The following is a 25,076-nucleotide window of genomic DNA, read 5'->3' as shown; positions in this document are numbered from 1 at the left end:
TGATGCTGGCACCACAGAATATGAAATATAACCATATAATTGCAGAGTCAACACCAGCATTGCCAGTGCTGCTGCCATTCTCACTGCAATACACTGCAGGTCAAAGATAAGGAGGGGAAAATAAGCTACTGCAATCGGATTGTATCAAATACTTTGTAGTCTACAAAACACTTTTTGTCATGGCTTTGCAAACCCTATTAATATGATTAATACTCTCTTCTCTCCCTGTGGCTAGCAGATATGGCAACATACCTGTGCTTGTAGTCCTTTAATACCCTGTTAGTATAAAAGGTAGCAGCATCATTCATCTCCTTGACATAAGGGCCTGGTTTAGGAGACTAGGACCATCACCCCATGGTAGCAGGAAACAACAGAAAGAGAAAGGAGGTAAAACATTAGTAAGACACCTTCCCTGATATATTAGGTATATTATAAAACACCTTCTAAGGTGTAGTAGACTGAAGGACTATGCAGATGAGACTGCAAAGTTCAGCAGTAGTTGGAACTGTTCTGGGTCACACCACCCAGAAGTACCTTCACAGCCCTCCCAGACTTCCTGTGTGTCACTGACTCACCACTGCTATCCAGCCAAGTGCAGGTATGCTCTCACTGACAGCCGAGAGATGGTTGAACATCTTACTTCCTCTGTTCCTTTCTCTGAAGTTCTGGATTTCCTGAATCTTCTCCGATATTGGTTTGAGAAGCATTGCTACCTCATTCTGCAAAAAACCATGACACTGCTGTCATAATGGGCAGGCCAAAACCACCCTGTGGTTTAATATCGTCCACCCTGCCCATTGATTTAACAGTTGGGAAGAAAGGTCAGCATATTCTTACACTGAAGTAACAATTTAAATTACCCTACTCGTTGCAGCAGCAAAATGCACAAGACATTAAGTACTAATAATGTGTTGCAGCACTAATTATTCTCAGCACTGGCAGCAGTTTTACATGCTGTCTAGGTTAGGACCCATAGAGACCCCATATCACAGAGTTAGCAGGTTGTTTCTGTTTTCCTTGTGATATCCCTGGAACTTCTTGAGAGTCTTTACACTGGCTTGAGTTTTTCATGTTATTACTCAAGTTGTTCTTTCTATAAGAAATACAAACTACTTGTTAGATCAGTGGCCTCTTATCAGCTGGCAACAAGACTGAGAAAGTAATACACTAGGCAACATCAGTTTTAGCTTTCCTTACTGGTAAGTTTTAATGTTTTAATTTCCTTTGGCTTCAAGCAGTGTGAGAGCATTTAATGGGCAACATATTGCCTGCAAGCCATGGTTTGGGGAAATTCCCGTGTTAATCAGAAACGAATGGTATCCAGGGGAATGACTGTTGAGCGAAAGGAACACTGTATGGAATGAAGAGAAAAGCAGAATGAATGTAGAAGCTGTCCAAGCTCTTCTCCTGTGCAAAGTGAATGCTAATCATGCTGGCCCAGTGTCTCAGAAAAACAAAATTAGAGCACTAACTTGCTGGGAAAAATTCTTCCACTCAGGAACAGCACATGTTACTATCGAGGGAGAAGCAGTCACTAGTTTACAAGCAAAAGAACTGCTGTGCCTTGCAACCCTATAAAATGTTTCTATAAGAGAGTCCAATTCTTTATTTTGAAAGTATGCTTGCAGAACCCATACCATGTCCCACCAACGAGAGTGCACCATTCTGATTTTCCCTGGCCCTTTTCTCAGAAAGCACTCAGAGCATTCAAATATTTACCTGACAGTGTAGCAAAACTAGTTTTTTTTTTTCTTCACCTTTTCCCAGGAGTATTTGTTTAATGGAATTAACTACTTGCTAGAGAAAACTAGTCCGTATATTCTTGAGGACTAGTGCTGTCATGACAAATACAAAACAATGTACCTATATATGCTACTTGCTGTCTGTCATCTGTAAGAAAATTTTTTCCACCCCTCCATGAGACCTCTGCTTTATAGAATTCTATGTCATCTTAAAATAAATGTGTTGAGTTTACTATGGATCAACAGAGGTCAAAAGACACCCTCAAAAACAGGACAAAAAAAGGCTCTGAATTTTTAAAGGAATTCTGAACCAACTATAGAGCCTTAATATTTTAGTGGTAATGTCATTTTGAGGAAGGCCAGTGCATCTGAAATACACAGGGATATTTGGTCTTTTCCTGCAAAGAAGTGGCTTGGGGGAAAATGAACTTTTACAGTATTAGTGGGAGTGAAAAGATTCTTTGTTTATGGCTTAATGACCAGCATAAGTCATTAAGTCTGAAGAAACTCTGAAACCTCTGTGATTTGTAGTTCTTAAAAAATGATTTTTTTACCATAATATGATAGAGTCTACAGGAATTCTTCTTTCTCATTTTCGCTTGTTTACAACAAACTGCAGCTGGTTGGTTCTATCTTATTTTACAGGGAAATCTTTCAAGTATGACAGTAGTTAACAAAGCTGAAATTAAAGAAAGTGCTTGTTCTGCTTTGATATTATGCCAGTTTTCCTCCTATAAAGTCTAAGGGATATTTACAGTCTTAGCTTACTGTGAATCTTCATGGCCCAGTTCCAGCCAAAGAGAAAATCAGGGCTAAAAATACAGCTGCACAGATGCCTGGTATATCTAGACAGCACTGGGAGGCAGCATGTTTCTGTGAACAGATCACAGAGTCCATAAATGTGGGTTCTGCTTGCAGCTCTTCCATGAATTATCATCAGACATCAAGAAAGCTGTTTCACCTTTCTGCATTACAACTTCCTATATATGAAATTAATGCAAATACAATTGTTTTTCTTTGTAGAACACTTTGATATCTACAGATAAAAAGTCATAAATAAGGAGCAAACATTTTTCTGAATGGTGACTAAAGATTCACTGCTCCTCTGACTCCACCTGAATTGGAGGAAAAACCCCCAACCACATTTGTAGGAGTTTTCTCTTACAAATACAGATAGAATTTCTATCCCTCTGAACATGTGACTTTTTTTTTTTGACTGTTCAGTGAATCAACTGTTTATAAAAATGTAGCAGATTTAAATAATTTCACAGAAAAAGTTCACCGCAGGAGTTCTAAAGGTGAAATATATATTGCTAAGCAATATAATTCACTTGATGCTGTAGTGACACCAAAGACAGCTACAAAAGGCTTGAGGAAATACTCAACTCTATCCCATCTGCTTTGCATTATAAGAACAGTACAACCTGCCTTCTCTTCAGTATGGACTTGCCCTATTCTGGTTGTCTGGATGGCTGAACAAAATGCATATGTCTGTGCAAGCCTCTTGTGATCCAAGCTTCTGTGTAAGGGTTGGACACACAGGAATACAGGGCCGCAAGGAATCACTTGATTGAGTCCTGTCCCCTGCAGTCATTTCTGAATTTTTAGTTAGTGATTAAACTGCAGATGAATTACAGTGTATATAGCATATGGGTATGGAAAGGCTCATTAATTCTGGCAGTAATCACTCTTGTTTGGCTCTACAATATAGAACCGCTTGTACTGAGGGTTCTAGAAGAATAATCTCTTTATTGCAATGAATATTAAAACAGCTGTCTGTTAATAAAATGATTGTCTATACTGTATCTCTAAGAAAAAATGAATTCAAGAAGATGAATCAGAGCTGTTGGAAAAATCTTCAGCATGCCTTTGGCATGTGCTAGATGAAATTTCTTGTCATTTAAGACGCGGTGCAGTTGTTTAACAGAAATTTAAGAGTCTTTGTATAAACACTGTTCCTTTTATAATATCACTTTTGCTGAAATGTTTAAAAATGTAGCAAACAGTGGTACAAACAAAAAATATTGTAAGTAATTCTCAGTATGCCTTTGTCTTTTTTTAATAATTGTTAAAACCAGATGGTCTTTTTAGATATTAAAACAACCAGCCAGCTTTGATCCATGCCTCATAATTCTTATTACAAAACCAGGTGTAGTAAGACTACTGAACTGATTATCCAAAACACTCCAAAAGAAGTTACAATATACAACAAGATCAGGCTTGGGCTTTGGCTACAGAGATTTAACAGTCTATGCCCAATCTTATAAAATGGCCTGGCATACCTGTATTCCAACAGACCTCACTGAACAGGCTTTCTGCTCCTTCAAACTTTTCATAATACTCACATGAGAAGTCCCCCAGAGGACAGGTTCAGCTGGAGTGGCGCATGTTGATGCAATTCAGGTGAATTGCCAAACTTCTGTGATTTGCACCTTAAGTCACATTAAATTGACTGGCTTTCTTAAACTTTGGCTGCTTGAGCAAAAAAAATCTTAGCTTTCCTTTGAGAAAACTGGTATTTTTTCAGGCTCATTGCTGTGCAGAAATGTGCCAGCCTGAATCACAAAGGCTCCAAACACAGCACATACATAAACAAAAAATACAATTTTAAAAGATCTTCTGTATTTTTAAGCTAATCTTGTGTGGTTTGGGGAGTGAGATTATTTACTGAAGAATTTTTATGCTGATGGATAGCAACACAGTTCAGGCCTCACTATTAAAGTGTTTAAACCAACCTGGACTATTATGAAAAAAACACGGTGAGGGAACAAATACACTTCTAAGTTATGCTAAATGAAGGGGTGGCAACTTTTGGCGTATGAGCAGTGAGAGAAAGCTGAGAGCATTTGGGATCAGCAACCCTTTAATTTTACTCAGCTGCAGCCAGAATAGCATGACTACAATCTTAATACCATGCTGTCCCCAGTCTACAGTTCTATTTTTTTTCTTGTGTTAGTTTAAAATCTTCATTATACTTACATTATACACAGGCAAATTGAAACATGGAGTTGATTTGTGCATGTTAGCAAGTAGCACAGCCTAATAGGAGTGGTTCTGTAAAGTAAAACAGTTGGTGCTGAGGACCTAACATTCACACTATACACATTTGTGGGGGCTTATTTTGGACTAGCTGTAACTTGTGGTTAAGGTGCAGCCTGGGAGTGTATCTTCCAGTTTAACTTCCTCAGGAAGATATCCATTTTGCATTGCTATGCAATGTGAATCACAGCATCGTAAGTGGGGCTGATCTGGATGAAAAACATACTCCCCATCTGAGCTAAACACTGGTGTACATGCAGCCACTATGTCTGTCCATAGCCTAGTACAGTCCCGTGCCATACTTTCAAGGGATGAAAGCTGCCATGGATGGCATCCACCACACCCACTTCTAACAATTTAGAAGGTGAGCATCTGCTGTCAGCTGAGACTCAACTCCTGCTGTAAATGGAGAAAGAGATGTCCCTAAGGAATTTTTTCCATCTGCTAATAGATATTAGAGTGGGAAGACTGCACTTTGGAGGTGCTGCCATTTACTGTGAAGAGAGCCCAGAAAGATAGCTTAGGCAAGATGCCTACCTTGACAGTTGAAGCTGATGAGAGGAATCCCATCCTGTGACTATAAGAATACCAGTAGCTTTTGTGATCACTAGTGCATTTCTGCTATGGATAGCTATGATTTTAGAATTAAAATCGTTTTAGATGCATTAACTGTACTTTCCCATATTTCCAAATATTTGTATTTTGTAAAAGGCAATCTATAAAGAATTCTTTCTAAAATTGGACTTAGTCCCTTTTTTTAAAATATGTGGTATATGAAAGGCCTGTCTTTTTTGCTGCTGCTTTGCTATTTAGGGAATCTTGTTTGTGCTGCGATAGAGTAACTATTCTAGTGTATCAACAGTTTGAATGGAATCAGTGTTCAGATTAGGCTGAGAAATAACCTCTTTATATAAAATACATGGAAAATATAATTTTTCAGAGGTGAATCTAAGCTAGTTAGTAACCCTGAGCCTCCAAATCATGCTGCTTGTGGTAAAAATCTGGATTCCTCAAATGGTTACAATTTTCTTTTCTTTTTTTCTCCCATAGTTAAATATTACCAGTTTTCACTGGCAGCTGCCAAACCGTTATTTTGCATTGCTCATCTCCATCTCTCTTTGCAGAATGTATTTCACATTTAGTACCACAGTTTCACTCTGAAGTGGATGGAATTTGCAACTCCCCTCTATCAGCTACTTCAACTTATGGGTCTACAGTATCATCCTGTAACCTTGTATAGCAGAAAGTAAGCTGTCTGGGATGGAAAATACATATGCTTAGAATTGCAGTATAACCTACTATATGTTAATTGTTTCTCTACAAATGGTTACTGATCGTCACTGGAGAATCTATCTTCTGAGGTCTTTATGACCATCATATTCATTTTTCCCTCTACTCTTCTGGTATGTTCAGGATTCAAAGTTCTCCTGTAAACTTACTGCAGAGAGACATTAATTTCTTCTGCTTTGTTTTTTTTACTTTAAATCTTCAGCATCATTGTGTAACAAGTATTTGCTCTATCTGTCAATAGCACAGGTTTTGCTATTTTGACTCACTGCTGTGCAACAGCAGGACTATGGCACAAGGAGACAAATCTGCAGAAACGGCTGCTTAGCTTTGTTACCCAGATAGACAGAAGCTCAGATACATCCGTATGCTTTCAAAGTGACTTAATTGGTATTTAACATTTATTTCTCTTATATAGCACATAAATTCTTGATCTAACAGCCAATATTAGCTGTAGCAATTTTGTGCTTTGCAAAGGTAAAAAAAAGAAACACCAAATCCAACCCCCCCACACGACAAATTAGTAGTTTAGTCATTTGTGGGTTTATTTTGAAATGCTGTTAGGGGAGCAAATGGAGAAGAACATGTAAGATAAATATTTTCTAACCAGTGCAGAAATCCAGGGCCACATATAAACTGCACACATCAGTTTATAGCAATGCAGAATCACACCTAGCATTTTTGGCCAGGACTCTTGACTGTTTTTAAATGCACTTGAATGCTCCATATATTGCCTTTCCTCTCCACTACAGCTCTCCATGGGCAGCACACTATAAAGTGCACATACTCAGCAATGAGGGGTGCTCCCATTTTAGGCCCACAGGCAACGTCCTACACCTAATCAACAAGAAGAATCACACAAATGAGCAGTTTTCAAGYTTATGATTTACTCCTCGATTTTTGTTGCTGTGATTGTAGTTCATGTCCGTGGGCCCCAGGGCATTCCAAGTGGCCAAGTTCTGTCAGCAAACACTGTCCTGTTGAGCCACAGTTGTGTTGTTCACAGCATCTCAGACTGGATATGTTTTTGCTAAGGCCAGTTAGGTTTCATATGGGGAATTTAGACTTAGAAAAAATTAGAATACCCTGTGAACCATAAGCCTAGCTTTTCAGTCAGCTATAACCCCAGTGGTTTCCCTTTTAGAGATTTATGCACAGTCCAAAAATCCTGGGGAGCAACTGGGTACTAAAGAGAAAGGAGYGAACTGTTTCAGATTTGAGTTTAGCAAAAGTAAAGAATATGATACTTAACAGGAAAGGGAGTATCCCATCAGCATAGTTCAGTGGGATTTCACTTTGTGAATATGAACATTGCTACAGGGATTGAAAACTACCCTAATGATATTAGGACATTGTTTTAGGGCACACCAGAATTCCAAGAAGAGCCTATAGGATCCCCAGAATTGCTTAACAGGTATGTTAGATAAGGAGCTAGACAACATACAGCATATCATCTTGGATAATGTCTTCCTCAGAGGGCAATATTGTTCACAGTCCAAGTATGGATGTACTGGAGTAAAATGGTACAAGGGGCCTTTGCTTATGGGAGCTTGGCTCTTGTGCAGAGCATCAAGTGCAGGAGAGGCTGTGGCTGGCGGTGTTGATGTGAGTCAGCCTAGGGCTGTGTGATAATGTGCACCTCTGGCTCTCTTTCTCTTCTGCGCAGCCAGGGAGGTGTCACACTGATCACGGCCCTTCTGTATTCCCTAGATCCTGAGGTGCCTGTGGGCCTTCTTAAGGCTGAGTGCTCTGCCCCTTGGGCAGAACTGAATCTCAAACGCATCAAACTCTTCATTGCAGGGACTATGAACTTGAGAATGTTAGCAAACACAAGTGAGGAAAGAGAAGTTGTACAAGGATACCTAGAGAAGTTAAGTACTTGATCAGAAAATATAATGAGCTTGAGGCTGGTTAAATGCAATCTAGTGCCTTTGAGACAAAATTATGAAAGAACAGGTGGCAGGAGGCTATCTGGAAAGTGGCAATGTACTTTCAGTGAAGCAGTAATTAAGGATTAAAGTGGACCTGAAATTGAGTAAAAGTTGGAAACAATATCCAAAAATGAGCCTGTGAACACAGTAAGGTGGCAGACTAGCAACTGAAAAGTGTCAGCAGATTGGTCACTGTGGTTCTGACTACGTCGCATGCAGTTGTAGGCTTGCTGATAACAGAAATATGTCAACAGTTTGGCAAGATTTCAGAGAACAGGAGGGGAGAAGGGGTTCCCTTTGGGGCTCAGGACTCTCAAGCCCTGTCCATGCCAGTCTTGGCACCTTTTGTAAGTTCGGGACCTGAGGACCTTAAAAGGACTGGATGAAATTCTTGCTTAAGCTATTTCTAGATATAAAGGTGCAGGTTTGCAGCAGTCAGCCAAGGGAGTAGAACAGCAGCAAAACTTGGCTCAAACTCTTTTGCTTAACTAAGTAATGAATTTAAAAGGTGAAGAAATGCTGGTCTTTGTATTTTTGGAAAACATTAGGGGTGATCCTAGTAAGTATGAGGAAAAGTAGTAGGAAATGGAATGACATAAGCGAAAAAAAAAGTCAAGATAATTAGAAAACAAATCCTACTAAGATGTAGAATAAGAAGTCCCAGGAGCCCTGTTATTGGAGTAATTTAAAAATAGAAGAGAGAAAAAAAAGAATAAACCTACACTGACAGAGAGTAGGGAACTGTAAATCTCCATTTTTAATTTCTACATACGAATTCCGAGAATGAGTCCTCTGTTCAAAGAATTGTCACAACTATTCTATTGCTACAATAGAATTTTTGATTGACTATAAAGAAATAATAAACCTCAGGATTTGTTCTTCTGGCTCTCAGCGTGACTGCAAATATAGTTTCCTGGGTTTCAGGTTTTTTTCCTTTTTCTAGGAAAAAAAGGAAAAGGAAAGCCTCCCTTACTGCACACTTTCTTCTACCTCTCTCCTTCCAACTGTGTATAGTATCTGGGTATTTAAGGTAGGTATTTAATTGGAATGTTTGTCTGCACAGTGTTAATAACTAAATCCATGAGCTCTGGCAGTCGTATGAACTCAGCAGKTTTTTTTTTTTCATATGAAATTATATAATCATAGTCTGAACTTCATCTGTCATTTAAATTGYGTGCAATACTTCTTACCAAGAGTTGCTTCCATTCATAGGTTTGCCTACTTGCAAGGACATTTGTCTTTTTATTTGTAGGAAGACTTACCTCAAATATACTGAAATACAATTTGAAGTGAACAGACAATGTCAACCATATGCACCGTGACTTCATTAACAAAACCTCACCCTGCTTCACCTAACAAGTCTGAGGAATAAAATCAGTGCGAGTAGCTCTTGTTAAACACAGCAGCACCTTACTTATTCTAGCACTCTCTGTTACTATGAGTTTGACACAGATCTGAAGCTTATCCCGCATATGTTTGTAGGAAAACTTATCTCATTAACTAGCTCCCAGCACAGTAACAATATCTCATTCATCCCCTCAAAGCAACTCTTAAGAAACATTTGAACTCTTAAAGTGAAATGAAACAGCTCATGAAGAGAAGATGGTATATAAATTACCATTCACAAAGGATTTAATGCACTGACTTTGAGCACTTACTTCCTATGTCAGTGTTCAAGATCATACATTTAAAAAATTGTTAAACAGATAAAGTTACTCATGAGGACTAATAACATCTAAAATTATTATACCACAAAATATTAATGTTTTATTCAGAATTGTATTTGGCTTAGACTATGTGGAATAAGAAATTCAGATACAAAGTATTTCATTATGTTTTGTGAAGGTTTATGTTAAAACACATCTTACAAATTGTTCAAGCAACATGTAAGTTCTCAAAATGCTTTTTTCAACAGCTTCTCACAGAATATAGCAACACTCTCATTTCTTTTTCCCCCTCCATCTACCCTTTATTATCTCCTACATAATAAACAATTTATAATAGACAATTTTTAGTTTTAACGTTTAAAGTTTGGCGTCAGAAAAAAAATTCTAATAAGTGGATGAACTCAAGAATGCCATCTTGCAGAATGAGTCTGTATCCAGCAGCCATTACCTAGGACACACACAAACAGCAACATCAAACGATGGTTTTGTCATGTGATCTCTTCCACTGCACATACAAATATAGAACATGACCATAAAAAGTAACAGAACATGCTCTCTGCTAAGTAATTTATTGCAGTTGATGCTGGATTGGTATGCCAGCTGGAATTACCTTCTCTTCTCCTACTATTTTCACATATACAGATAATAAAGGCTGCGCACAAAAGATTCCAAAATGAAAAACTATCAACGCTATTGACAGAAAGCAAAACTGAGCAAAAGCAACTTAACTGTTTGAAGGGTGTTTGCTGGTTATTCATAGTAGGACTTAAAGAGCTAAGTGAATACTTGGGCATTCAACATTTTCTTAAAATTAGAAGGAAAAAGTATTGCTTTTTGTACAATATATATTTCTCTTTTCTCTCTTTGCTGACCACAAAAAATCTATAGATTGTTATAAATATAGGAGCTTTCTTTTCCTTTGAATTCTTTGTTCATTAGTTTTTAAGCTGCAAGAGCTAAGCTAATTTATTTTTCCAGGGTATTTTCCCCTCCCTCTTTTTTTTTAAAGGCACCGTGTATGACATCCCAACATGCCAGGAACTCAGTAAATCCCCTCAGTCTGCACACTGCTGTCTCTGAATGTCTGCAAAGCTGATATGCCATAAGCGCAACTCGCTGGCTCATTCACAGCTTTACATTATAAAGCAAACAGTCTAGACAGCTGAATGACAGAATTACTGTCTTTTCTCCTGCATTTATAGATATGCTGTCATCTTCATTTGCTTTTCTCTACTCTGTGCATTCTGATAGACTAATGATTAGCTTTYCTGTTTGGATTCCACACTGACTCTGTGGCTCTAGGCTATAACTACAAGCAGAGCCCAGATGACATCACGTTGATACAGTTCTGGAGCAGAAGGACTCCTGCTTCCTTCCCTCTCCTGGGTTATGTCATGCTAACCAGCTTTTTTCAAAATTGTTAACCAATATGGCTTTACCGATAGGATTTTTGCCCCCATTGACATGGAGATATAAAAAGCCTGGTGCCTGGAATTCTCACTCTGAAGCGGAAAATACTATTCAAGCTGCAAGCATATGCAGCTTTCAACTAGTTTCAGGTCTGTCTATAGTATAGCTGAATGAATAGCTATGTAAAAAACTGCATGTAAAAAAGAGAAAAAGAATTAATAACAATATGTTTTTTTGGATGCCTATCCAAAATATGTACCTAACACTACATTAAAAAAATCATAAGCAATTGGACTGGACTTGTTCTCACTGAGAAAGGAACCTTACTTAATCTTACTTAATATTCCTGACATTTTAACTTCGGAATGATGTGTACACACATATCATGTGGCATTTCCTCTGTGCTAAAAGATAGTTAAATGATAAATGTATACTTTCATGCCTTGAACAAGTTGCAAAAATCTGTGCAAGCTTGATAACATGCAGCAAAGACATACAGATATACATGGCCAACTCTGGTGATTTTTATGTCAAGGTTTGTAATATTTGTTGCTTTTCTTAATGCTTGTGTTGCTTCCCAGCTAGATTCCTTGAGAATCTCTGTTTATTTCTGTTCTTTTTGTTTGCTTGTTTTGTTTGTTTATTTTTAAATGAAAGTTTCTAATCCTTACAGTTGAAAAATTCTTCAAAATATGACTTCATTTTTCTACTGGCYCTGAATAGATAAATAACAAGTACCTAAATCTTTTTATTTTAGGCCAACCTTATGATTTTCCCAGCCTTGACTTGAGGTCAGAAAGCCATAAGGGTAAAAGTTGGGAGAAGCCATTTCAATTCTCACTTGAAAAGCAGAGAAATTCATGGTGATACCACACCATCACAGGAGGCCAACAAGTGAGCCACGGTTTTTACTTTTACCAGAGCTGGGACTATACCAACAATTCAAAACATTGCATGACATTATGGGCCATTGCAAACTGTTTACTGGGGAAGAATATTTTACCTCTGAGCATGAAGAGTTTTATGGGTCACTGGGTGCAATCTTATTCACAGCCAATGTAAATGACTGCTTGAGGCCTGCACCAACGGGAACTTTGCCTGTTCTCTGTGAGTCATGACCCACTTTTACTCTCTGAGAGAAGGGACAGCTGGAAAAACAACTGATCCCTTCTTGCTTGGTACTCTGTACTCTGCATAAGTCTCACCTGGAGTATCTGTGCTTTGTTTTTCTTCAATACTCTTGCCATTAAAAAATACTGATTAGAAAAACTTTTAATTTGTGTCTCTAAGATCAATGGTGACAGCAAAGCTTCAATAATTCATACTAGTGGTAGGGAAATCTGCTTTGGGAATATGGAGTTTAATGAATTACTTGGCAGGGCGCTAGTAAAACAAGTTAGAGTTGAAGGCCATGGAGGGACTGTGCAAGGAAGTCTTCATTCTCTGCATACTCCAGGAAGGAAGGTTCAAGGGCAGTCCCACAGAAAGGCTGGGTGACTGTTGTTCCCAGAAACGATACAGTGATACCAGCCAAAACCTTGTGCCCTACAGAAACTACAAATGAGGTGTCATAAGAACTCCATGGCTGCCTTGGACTTTCTAGTTGTGAGGAGGAGATTTAAATAGTTGCCACTAAAATAAGGAAATAAACCAACTTGATATAAAATGTTTTTTCCTTTTCTTGACAAAATGATGTGCCTCCCTTCCAAAATTAGCCTAACCTGGATCTCAGTGTGGAGAACATTCAGTCTAGGGTATAAAAATCAATTTTTCTCTCAATAGCATATCTCCTGACTTCAAAGTCTATAATATAGCATCCCTCCAGGGCTAGTAAAAAGCCATTCTATTCCATGGCTTTTCCAGGTTGCAAAGACCCATTGATCCCATTTCTAGGCCTAAAATGGGAGAGTTCCTTTGGTTTCTTCAGTAATCTTACTTGTTTTGATATGGAAAAGGTTCTTTTTATCTCTGAACCATGGCTTTACAATTATTCCAGTACCACACTTACAGCAGTAAAAGCAAAACTGTAAGTTCTCTGTATAAATAAAGTAACAAATAAAAGAAAATGCAGGGACTGATATTTAAACATACATGAACACAGGCTTTTTAATACAGTCCTTTTGAATCTRTATGTCGATTTTCTTACCTCTTGAGGCTCTTGACACTGAGATGCTAACACCAGGAAAGATCTTTGTGCTTGGAAAGCAGCACGGACCATCTCTGCCTGTAAGAAAAGGAGGAATATAAATTAAACCTTAGCCTGCAACCCCCAATACCTCTTTCTGGCAGCTGAAAGTCAAATGTGACAGCTCAAATCCTTCTTGCTGCTTTTCATCTAAATCACAGCAACACTGACTGGCAAAAATATATTACAGTACTGGTTTAGCTATAATTTTTTTTGCAAATCTAAGGGTAGATTTCCTATCTTCCTCAGATAGGAAATAAAATGAGTTGATTTGCATGCATTCAAATCTCATTCAGATGATTAGTCAGAGGAGGACTCAATTTTAACCCTTCAGAGAACATCTAGGCATTTTAATGGCTATGTTTACCTTCTGAGTGCATGATAACAGCGTGTTACTCCTGAGACCTGCGACCTGCAAACTTTCTGCTGAACTATAGCTTAGGAAGTTGATGTTTAGGAAGTTGAGCTTGGCATATTTTTTGAGGGACTATGCTGTAATTCACTCCTTCTATATGCAGACCTTAAGATCAATGGCTGTGACAGATGGCAGCTGAAGATTTTGGGGCAATCTCCTCTCACAGACCTCTAGAATATGAGTTAAATCTCCATTTGACAAGATGTTTACATGATAACAATGTGAATTGGAGCTAAATCTCTACACTCCCTAGTGTTCCAGTTCCTGGTCTTTTTCTTATTTTTTTTGAACACTGTACATCTGTACCTTATGAATGATGTACATTGATTAGTCACCTATACCTATATATTACCTATATATCACCTATAATCAGTATATCACCTATACTTCATCCAAGTGGATAACTAGTGACTAGGAGAAAGCATTATTGGTATAGAAAAGAACTATTCATAAATAGTGTATATTACTAAATAAAAACAAAACCAAATGAAATGCTGTTAAGTTAATCTGATATGAATGGGTACATTTATAGTCACTTTGTGAAAGGGTGGGGAAGCTCATGCTGTTTTTCCTTGGGTTTTTTTCAATCTAAAAAGAAAACATGGAAATTTTATATACAGGCCTATGTGGACGCAACTTAAAATACATAAAAGTCAGGAAATTCAAAGTTATAACGAAGTAAAACAGGCAGATTGTGTTTATTCATCTTAAAACATGATGGCATGAATAAAACATAACCTGTTAGGATGAAAATCACTGCAAGAAAGGATGGTAAAAGAGGCCCAACTTGGACAGTAATCAGGGAGAAGGGGGTGTTATGGCCTGACAGGCTGAGATTTGGAAGAGGGTAATCATCTCTATAAATGGATGAAGAAATAAATAATAAGGGAAATTATATGAGTATAGGAGACTTAAATCTTCCAGACATAGACATAAATACCATCAATAATGGCAAGGTTCAGATATTCTTGGACATTTCAGAAGACTGACCTTTTGGTACAGAAATTTATAAATCAACAAAGTGTAGTGCTATTTTAGGCTTAGTTTTTGTGAGTGAGGAGGATCTTGCAAAAGAGCTGACCAAAAAAATAATATTCTAGGAGGAAGTGATCATGAACTGATTCAATTATCCTTGAAATGCAAGATGGACAAAAATAGGTTTATAGCTAAGGCTTGGTATTTTAGAAAGGCAAGCTTTTAGAAAATAGGAAAATCAGTGAGTGAAGGTGACTAGACTGAGGAACTTAAAGATTTGAATGCAGGAGAAGGATGGATTTACATTAAGAATGGAAATACTCTATGCGTGCTGTGCAGAATGGAGAAATCATAGGAAAGGGCTAGTATGTCTCTGGATGAATAAATAACTAAAGCAAGTTATTTAGAATAAGCACAGAACCTACAAAGGATGGAAAAAGACTTTGATTGTCAAGGATTGTCAAGGAGAACTGTCTTTAGGGATTATAAAATGTAGAAATAAAGGAATAATGGAGAAAAGCCTTGTTGATCTGTACCTTACACAGAAAAGTAAAATAAAGCCATAGGTTTTTTAGCTAATGGGACAAAAAAAGAGATCAAAGAAAGAAGTGAGGCCATCGCAGTGGCCTCAAGGGTAATTTGGGCATGCCTACATTATTCTTGATATACAACTTACCAGTTATTGAGTAAATACTTTGCCTCCATTTTCAAGGAAGTGGATGTACATGAGGATAATGACAGGGTAACTAAGGAAAATGATAATACTGCAATGGGAATTACATCATTCAAGAGCAAAGTCAAACACATATAGCTTAGCATGACAAAATTGTGGGGTCCATATCATCTTCATCCTAGAGTRCTGAAAACAGTGGCAGATGGAAGCACAAGTAGAAAAGATTTATAATAAATATAGTTTAGGGATAGTACCAGATGACATTAGCATGCAATGACATACTGGACAAATATGTTCAAAAAAAGGGAAAAGAAGTGACTCAAGCGATTTCATCCCTGTTAGTTTGACTTCAACACTCTGCACATTTAGAACAGATTCTAAATGAATGATTAAAAACACAGATGCAAATTAAAAGTGGGTGAAATTACAATGTGTTTTTATCAGAGGTAAAAGTCTGTTACTGTGGGGGATTGTTTCGAGGATAGTACATGTAGCTAATATATGTAGCTACTATATAAAATACTTATTGCAGGTCCTCATGGGAGATTTTTACTTCAGGTGGAAAAGATACAAATTAACATAAAAACTCTACATTGGATAAGAAGCTGGAAAAAGAGAGACAACAGTAGGATATGTTATGGAAGGCGTTATTTGTGAGGAGGGAAGTTGCTAGTTGTGTTGCTCAGGGACCAGGCTTGGGCAACTATCAATATGTTTCAATATGTTTATTAGAGTTCTAAAGAAAGAGTTAGATATGCCGTCATGAAATTTGTGGGCAACACCAACTTAGAAGTATTTATATTGTCAAGAAGGACTGACTCATCACTTGAGAAGAATAAGAAAACTTTGTTGGCACAGATAATATGTCTGCAATAATATTTAGCAGCTCCCCATGTAAAACAATGCAAAGAATTGTGGCTGTTAAACAAGGAGCTGATTGGTTGGAAGGGCTGGAGGAAGACTGGGACACTCAAGCAGAAAAGCCACTGAGGTGGCTTTGTGAGAAGACCTTATGCAGGTCTAGAATGGATGTGGCAAAATATTTCTAGTAGAGCTACGGAAGTGTGAAGTACCATTTGAGTTAGTATCATTTGAGAGGACATTGTAAGACTTTGTCTGGAATTCTGTCTGCAGCACTAGTCAGTTGCGTTAAAAAAAGAGGTGCTTAAATCAGAAGTGATGCAGAGAAAGCCTATTTGCATGTTTAGAGCATTGCAGTATCTGTCTTACAAAGATAAATGTGAAGTTTCACTTGTTTTGCTTAGCAACACAGTGGCTGAGGAATATGATGATTCTTTCCCATATGGAAGGTAAATATCAAAGAGAAGGATAATATCAGCACATGATTACAGGTCTGTAAACTGGGTCATGAATAATCCTTATCTCAAATTTAGTGAGGTTTAGTAGAACCTCACTATCCAAGGAGTGAGGTTTAGAAGTGATCTTCCAAATTGCTACAAAGAACCAACACTATTTTAAGATAGAACTTCATATGCTGATGGAAGAGAACATAAAACAAAAATAAAGTGCTCCTAGATACAGAAGATAAAGCTTGTTTTATGAGTTTCTGAGTATCTGCTGAGCTGATAGCATCAAGGAGGTTTGAAAAAAAAATAGCCTGTTTGGCATTTTGTTTCCCCTGCATTAAATCCATGCTTTTGGGTTCCCACTGGTCACTCATGGAGGCTGAGAAGGACTTTTTCCTTCACTCAAGGTATAACGTAACATCTGTTTTCATGTTTGAATTTTCACCTTTTTCTGCTGAAGCAGTGGAATTTAGTCATAGCTGGAGACAGACGTTTGGATGATATACACCGAGGTTCCTAAAGTTCTGACATGCCTTGAGTATGCCTCATACATGTGTCTTGCTCACCTGACCTATGTTGGAGTGGGGTAGGTATTACTCTCTTGTGTTTATTTCTCCTACTCTGCTGCAGAGTGTGACCTAGGTCACTTTCTCAAAATGCCTGGGAACTTTCTTAAAGAAATCTGCTTTTGAAGGCACCCAAGACATTAGTAATACTCTGAGTTCTTCTTGTGGTACATTAAAATTGAGACTTTGGGTATTTTCTTATAATCGCAAATTTATTTTAGGATGTTGGAAACATTTGGTAGTCAGTGGACTAGATATTGATTACAAGGCTCGTACTGTTATCTCCAAGATTCATCCAGCTTCAGAGGCTTTTGGTTGTGTAGGAATCACAGCACTCATATCTCTCACCTGTGAATTTAAATCCTAATCAAAAGATTGTGCTAACAGAGTTTTTGAATTTTACAAGCACAATTTTATAAGACTTTATAAGACTTCTGTCACAGTTACTTCCTTCTCTCTTGAAGAGCATTAAAAATGGGTTTCTGAGTTCTACTATTTCCAAGTGTGTGTTATTTCTTTCCATGTATCCCATCAAAGTAACAGAAGAGCTTCTTCTCATTAAGAATGCATTAGTTCAGTCTATCACCTTTCCARTTCTTTCTTGTAGTCTTTGAAATGTGACACTTCATTGCTTTCCCCCTCTATTTGGCAGGCAGGCTRTGTAACTATGCAGATGGCATTCTTTTTCTGGGGACCTGACTCTCACTAGACCCCCCATATTCAGTGAAGAGTAATGAATGAAAGTGGACCATGGGGATAACGTCTTCTCAACAACTTGTGCTGCTGAGTCAAAGGGCTGCCACAGAACAGATCAGCTGAAACTCTTTTAGTTGTAATGAACGATAATAATGAAGCCCAGGTGTCAAAAATGCATGGGAATCATGAGTGAATTTATCACAGTGAAAAAGATTTCAAACTTCCACACATCTATCAGCAGATAGAAATGGGAGTATTTTGGAGCAACAGGTATTTGTTACCTAAAAATTTTGGGTAGTCCTTTTGGCATTCCTGGTATTACATGTGAATATGGCAATCATCAGGCAGATTCTTCAGCTGAGGTAGATATTTTGAAGGAAGCAGGTTCCTCAGAGTGCTTCCTGCTTTGCTTTTACCAGTTTGCTGTACAAGCTGGAAGAGAATGGCAGTGCCTATGGACCTGAATGCCAAGACTGCGTAGCATTCCAGTCTCTGCCTCAGTTTCTCCATCAATAAAGTGTGTATTAAGGTGTATGAATTCCTTATCTCAGGCGTGCTTGGCAGATTAGTTAGGTGAGTAATATCTTTGAAGAGGAGAATTCTGTCGTATTCAGTGTCAGCTCAATTACATTCCTGTCAAAATCTGTAAATGACTACAGTCAGTGACCCTTCCATCACCATCACAGTAACAGTTAGCAGAGACAGGCCTCTTTACAGTTTGCACGCTGCACATGTTAGTGGTGGAATCATACCTGTTTAGAAATCACCTTCAACAGGTTTAATCTACTCCCTCACAATATGATGCTAGCTTTTGCTTTTTCACAGAAGCCACTGCTCAAAAAGTTGCCAGAGGCTCTGTGAGAGTTGCTTAACAGTGACAATGCCTCTGACCTGTGTGACGTAGGGTGAGTATGGATTCCGCACAAACTTGCGCTTTTTCAGACTGACTTGACTTAGATGCACTGAACCTGAAGCTTAAGCAGCTATAAGTTTGGTATGGGGCAGTTCAGTTTTCCAGAGTAGCCGTGATCTTAGGATCTGTCTCTTTCTCTGTTTAAACATTTTATTCAGTCTAAGTGGCCCATGACCCTGTATCCAAGCACTAATAAATACATATATTATTTATGTGACAACAGTCTGGCAAACTACAAGAGGAAGATGGACACATGCATTCAGATCTCAAGTTACAAGTAAATTCAGTCTTAGGAAAAAATAATAAAACTAAACAAAAATAAGAGAAACAAAAAAAAGGATTTCCTAGTGAAATTTCATCAAGAAAATTACCCTATTGACCTGATAATATTAAATTTGACAAACATAATTTTATTTAATAACATACTTCCTCAGAGTCATACTACTGAAAACCATAATGTAAACATCTGAATCCACTGACTGCTATTGTTGGACAATAATATACAGCTGCATATATATACACTCTTACATTAACTGTGAAAATTTGCAAATCAAAATACATATCTGTATACATTYTGGACTTCTAAAATATTCTTCCCATCTTTATCCTGAAACAAAATATTAAAGAAGATGTGAGGGGAAAGGATTGAGAGTTAGTGGTCCAAAGTTCTAATCATAGTTTCTGCAGAAATAATTTTGGATCCTTTGGGTCTAGCAGAAGACACAAGGACTGATAGCAAACAATAATAACAGATGGAACTTCACTGTTATGAGCAAATACCCTTTCTCTAAAGGGAACAGTACTGCCAGAGGAAGAGAAACAGTTTGGCTACTTTTCTGTTTTCAGGAGGCTCTTCAAAATGAAGTGGTGAAGTGGCTGGTGGCTTGAAGGGACAAGCAAGAAATGGAAAAAGAATGGAGTTCAGATTAATTATGGGATGCCATAGAAACTATCCAGGCCAGCTGTAGAGACAGTATTTATATTATACAGCTAATTGGCCAATGTAGGTTTTTTTTTTTTTTTAACTGGTCCAAATGCTGAAGAGTCAGTGGCAGTTCTCCAAACAGTGCACTTTATACTGGAAAAGGAAAAGGAAAGAAAAGAAAAAACTGCCACCTTTCTCTCACTGGTTCATGCAGAAAACAGGGTTGAAATTCTGGTCAAAACTGAAGTCAATGGGAGGTTTGCCACTGATTTTGATAGATCTAGACTCTTCCCAAGATACTTTCTTTTCTATTTTCAGTCGGACAGATTTGGCTACCACCAATCAGCTGTCCTCTGTTATTGTTTTTTTTTTAGTGTTTTTCAGCTTCCATAGCTATGTCTATATTAGGGAATTTTTGCTAAAATTTCTCAGCATTGCTACTGCCAGTCCAGTGTCAATCTAAGGTTGCAGCAGTGCTGGTCTCTCTAGCTGTTCATATCTGCCAATGCATTAACCACTGTGTCATGTAACTGTGCACAATGCTAGCCAACATTACTTATTTGTTGTTTTTGAGTAGCATATACATCTAGGTTCACTATCTTTACCTTTTAGTAAGCCTGGCTGTGACTTAATACACTCAGAGCTCTTACAGCTCTTACCTCTGATGGAGCTCAAACCATACTAGTCTTAAAGATATTTCAATGCTAATGACTCAAGGCAGGTGGATAAAATTTGGGGGGTAAATCCTTGCTCATCTATCTGCCATTTTATTCCACCCTATTAAAAACAAACCATAGAGATGAACTGGAGGAAAGGGGTATTTATAGCCAAGTCAGTTTCTTTTACATTAATTATGCAATTATTGCCTTGGAGAAAGAATATTCAGACTCTGCATCTTTTGCACCATAAAATCCAGAGTCTACTCAGTGTTGCAGAATTTACTCTAAACTCCACTAGCTTTGAGAGATATGAACTGTTCTGATTCATCTCAAGAGAGTGTTAACTTTAAAACCTAATGAATATCATTTAAATGTCAAATTTGTTAAATAATTCATTATTTACCTTGGTAGCAGAAACTGTCAGTTATTTTGTTTGTCTGTCACTGATTCAAATGTATAAATATTCAGCTGCAGGGCCACTGAGGCTACTGATTGCTGTCAAGTGAAGCAGTAGGAGATCATATTCTCCCAAAACATCTCTAATAACCTCCACCCACCGGAGAGGAAGAGCAAGTCTAGACCAAAGCCCTTAACTAGCTGACGCTTTCCTAAAACTCAAGCTGCTTTTGTATGTTTCAGACTCTTAAATTCTTCACAAATCTCTTTAACAACAGCCAAAATCTGCAACTCCCTTGACCTCTATTCCTGTCAACTTTTACAAGAAGTTCTGACAACAGATGTAGTGCCTTGATAGTTGAAGATTCCAGAAGATGCAGCATAGAAAAATAGAGAGAATTGTGTGCAGAAATAAATAGTCCAGACATTACTGGAGATGTGGTCTATTTACAGATTAAAGGGTTTTTTTGTTTTCAATACCTTTATTTTCTGAATGGTTTTGAAGATATTCAAGAATTCAAGTTTGCCATTTACATTGTCTTGATAGACAGATTACTGACAGAAGACAGATTACTGTCTTCTGCAAGAAGTCAGTCACATGCTGAAGATTTCAAAGCCATCTCATTGCACAACATATGGTCATGGATCTACATTTAAAGAACTCCATTTCAGTAGAAGTAAAAGATGCTAGGGCATATTACAACACCTGAGCTTCTAAATGCTGGTGCTTATTTACAGACTGGACATACCCCAAACTGATTCTCCACTGTGCAGAATTTGTGCTCTGAAAGTCATGTTCTGATTTCATAATATATAATTACTGATAATTGTAAAAACAACCAGCTGATAAAAACATCAAAACATTATAAAAACAACATAAAAAATTATAAGAAGAAATGTCTTGTCCACAGTAGAGAGAATACATCACTAAACTCTGTACAAGGCCACTGTTGTTGGTTTGAGCTTCTAACAACTAAAGACTCAGTCATAGCATATTTTAAGAGTTTTAGAGTATGAGTAACAGCAAATAGTGATCAGTTGTTTTTGACCTGCCTCCAGTTTGTCCCCAGGACTCCTGAGGTGAACTATAAAATATAAATATGAAACATAAATATGAAATATAAAAGAATGACAACTCAGAAAAGTATGCAAATTTCCAAGCAGAATAAATTAACAAGTGACATTAATGAATCACATGTCCAAGGTTATACCATGACAAAGAYGTAATTTGTTTGGAATCAGTTTGTGTGAGAGCACATAGAAAGGGGTGAATGGACAGATGCACCCCAACCTGCGTACACTTTTACAGAAGACAGAAACAGTCTTATACCTCTTCACCCTAACTAGCCTGCAAAAACAAGTGGGTTTGTCAAAGAAAACCAGGAAAGGAAAAACAGCCCACTCCAGGATTTCATTAGAGAACAGAAACTATTGTACATTCAAGTTTTCGAATTCCTCACAGACTTCCAAATCTTCTAGTTTCTAACATTCCTTGGAGCCAAATTCTATATCTCTGAAAGCATGCATTACTTCTTGAAACCAATAGGAACCATGCTCTGAACAGATGAAGTTTGAACTTCGGCTATTATCAAGAACAACCATTTTTAAATTCAGCTTCCTTTTCTTCCATGGAAACCTGAGTGCAGAATTCTTTGGCAGGCCTGATTGTCTGTGTTGAGGATTTATTTGTGGAGAGACCTCATTTCCCTGAGGAAAGGCAAACCTACATTTCATACACGGAACAGAAACCATAAACTAGCACATCTCCTCACAACCACAGAGATCTCTGGGATGTGCAGGTCTCTTCGTTTGTACAAAAGTTCTTTTGCCTGCACTGGCTGCAGGCATCCTGGTTATTTCTCTGATGGGCTGGTTTTGCCCCTGAGGCTTGCTGCTAAGCAGTCCCACTCTCTTTCTCCAGCTATGACCTCAGAAACCTATGAAGCTCCCAACCTGTGCTGATGACATTTCAGAAAAGCTAAGATTCACAGGCTTTAAGATGTCATCCATGCGTCCCTGATATAATAAATACAAGTTACAGGAACTTCAGACGCTTATCCCTGTAAACTCAAAAAAAAAAAGCAAAAAAAAAAAAGTTACAGCACTTGTTGAGGTATCGCTTTACAAATACTCTTTTAACAGTGTTCACCAGGCACCCTACTGAGGAGCTGACTTTGACTTTCTCTGGCTGACAAATGTGAAATTCTCTGATATACAGACTGGAGAACCATCCATTTCTAAGAAATTGCARTGTCTTTAGAGTGAAATCTTAGATAAAAAGGCCCATGAATTGAATGGCTTATGTGTATGTCCTGCCTCTTACACACTTCAGGACAATTTCTGACATTATTACCCATCTCATTCTGCAAGCAGTGCCATAGAGCTCCTTGAAACAACTCAAGGCTAAAAGTGGCAGGATTTGCCTCCTTGTGACTTCACTTCCAGCTGTATTACTGTGGAAGAATCCCAGACCAAAATGTACTAGCATAGAAGGAAGTTCAAAGCTTCAAGTTGACACATCTTTAAGGTTTCTTCCCACTTGAAGCATGTTTTGCTTTTCAGAGGTGCTAAATACTAAGTCCATGTTGACTTCAAGAGTGGGGCTCAGCCTCTCTGAAAGGTTAGCTATCTATATGCACTGTGATGCAACTGAAAAGCAAGGTCATTCTCTAAATAGGCCATATATTAAAAAAACAAAAAAGAAAGATTTCAGCCTTGAAGATGTACTACAAGTTCCTAAACCAATGATTTTTGTTATAGCTCCAGGATTTGGAGTAAAACATGAAATTAAACTTATGAAACAAACTAGCAAAAATTAATTAAACTGTTTGCGGTTCAGATTAATTATGGAAACATATAGTTCAATTTATGGATGTCAGCAGACTAACAGAAGTTAGCAGTGACAATGACATGATATTAATCTATCCTAATGGATTCTTCAACATTTAGAAATCTGGTCATATTGATCATGCAACGCAAGCTGGATGAGAAGAGGCAATACGCATTTATAGCCACATTCTATCCTCATTACTTCTGACAGCGCTCTCAGCTTATTTAAAACAACATTCAAACTGCACATTGGTTTCCCTTGTGGCTTAATTCTCATTATTCACTGAACTCCTTTTTCCTAGAAACTGACTGAAGAGCCAGAATCTGAGCTCATTGTTTGCATTTCTGCTGACTACAATGAACAGCCTTCTCAGTTTCCAAGCCCAGCATTTCTATACACTCCAAACAGTTGCAGCCACCAACTAACAAAATAAAATCAGGTCAGTGATGGGGAGGCAGGATGAGTGAAAAGAGCGTGCACGTGCTTTTTGGAAAGAATGAGACTGAAAATTAATAAAGATTTGTTTCATAGCCTGTAACAACAAGTGACATCAATTGAGCATGAGAGATAAGCATCACAGTGTGGTATCCAGAACAGAAAAAAATTGTAAAAAAAAGAACATTCCTGGATGTATATTTTTCAGCTTTAAATAATTAGGCATAAATACTGCTGCAATGTGAAAAATCATAATTCTTCACAGGAGAAATAAAAACCGCGAGCAGTGGTGCTGGTAAACAGAGTTGTCAGCTACAATAGCATCATCCTGATGATGAAAGCAGGTAATGCTGTCTCTCTCTTCCTCTGTGTTAGTTTTCCTGGTGGATTGAGATGGTTTTATTTTTTGCCAGTGGTTTGCTGGAAATTACTGTTGTAAGAAGCACAGACTTCACTGTTCAGAGGATGAGTGGCTAAGATGACTGCCACCTTTGCCCTCCCAATCCTGGGCTGCTTTGAATCAGAAGAGCATACTTCAGACAGAAATGTAAAAGTCTGATTAACTTACCAAGTTTTCTAAAGAATTCCTCATGGACCTTGGATCTCTGCCAACTCCATGTCGCAAAACCTCCCTAATAAGCTTCTCCCCACTTTCCACCAAGAAGTTTCCTGTGCCATGGCCTGCAACAGGCTTGTTCAGAAACAGCCACACTGTGTTTGTGGCAGTGAATGCAGCTGGTTCATATACCAAAGCTACCTCTGATTTTGCTAACTGATTTAGCTGTATAATTTTACCACCTTATGATTTTTGGTTAAGCTGAAGCAGTGGTTTTCAGCCTGTGAGGCACTTACTTACACCTCTAGGTCTGTAGACTACCTCTAAGAAATCGATGGAAAACCACCAAGAAAAACAAGTTTCCTGTCAGTAGACACAAATTTGCTCTTAAAGGGTTTCAGTGAAAAATTTTTAGAGGACAGCAAATGGGAAAACAGTTAAAGCCTAATAACCTAGAGCATATGATCTG

General features: G+C 37.9%; 1 protein-coding gene across 5 annotated transcripts in view; it reads right to left on the bottom strand.

The window, feature by feature from the left end:
* CAP2 (cyclase associated actin cytoskeleton regulatory protein 2) overlaps nt 1–25,076 on the bottom strand; it is a 57,015-nt gene that overhangs the window by 22,597 nt on the left and 9,342 nt on the right. For 3 of the 5 annotated variants that reach the window (XM_026073315.1, XM_026073317.1, XM_026073316.1), the window contains 3 exons: nt 13,223–13,300; nt 576–719; nt 253–338 (listed from right to left, as the gene is read on the bottom strand). In XM_026073315.1, coding sequence (XP_025929100.1) covers nt 253–338; nt 576–719; nt 13,223–13,300 — 308 coding nt within the window. The remainder of the gene's footprint in view (nt 1–252; nt 339–575; nt 720–13,222; nt 13,301–25,076) is intronic. The other 2 variants (XM_026073318.1, XM_026073319.1) reach the window with 2 other exon arrangements.

Source organism: Apteryx rowi, unplaced genomic scaffold (genome assembly GCF_003343035.1).
Source record: "Apteryx rowi isolate R43461 unplaced genomic scaffold, aptRow1 scaffold_366, whole genome shotgun sequence".
NCBI classification, from domain to species: Eukaryota; Metazoa; Chordata; class Aves; order Apterygiformes; family Apterygidae; genus Apteryx; species Apteryx rowi.
Note: the sequence above shows the minus strand (reverse complement) of the source record. Positions and strands in the feature narration are given on the sequence as shown.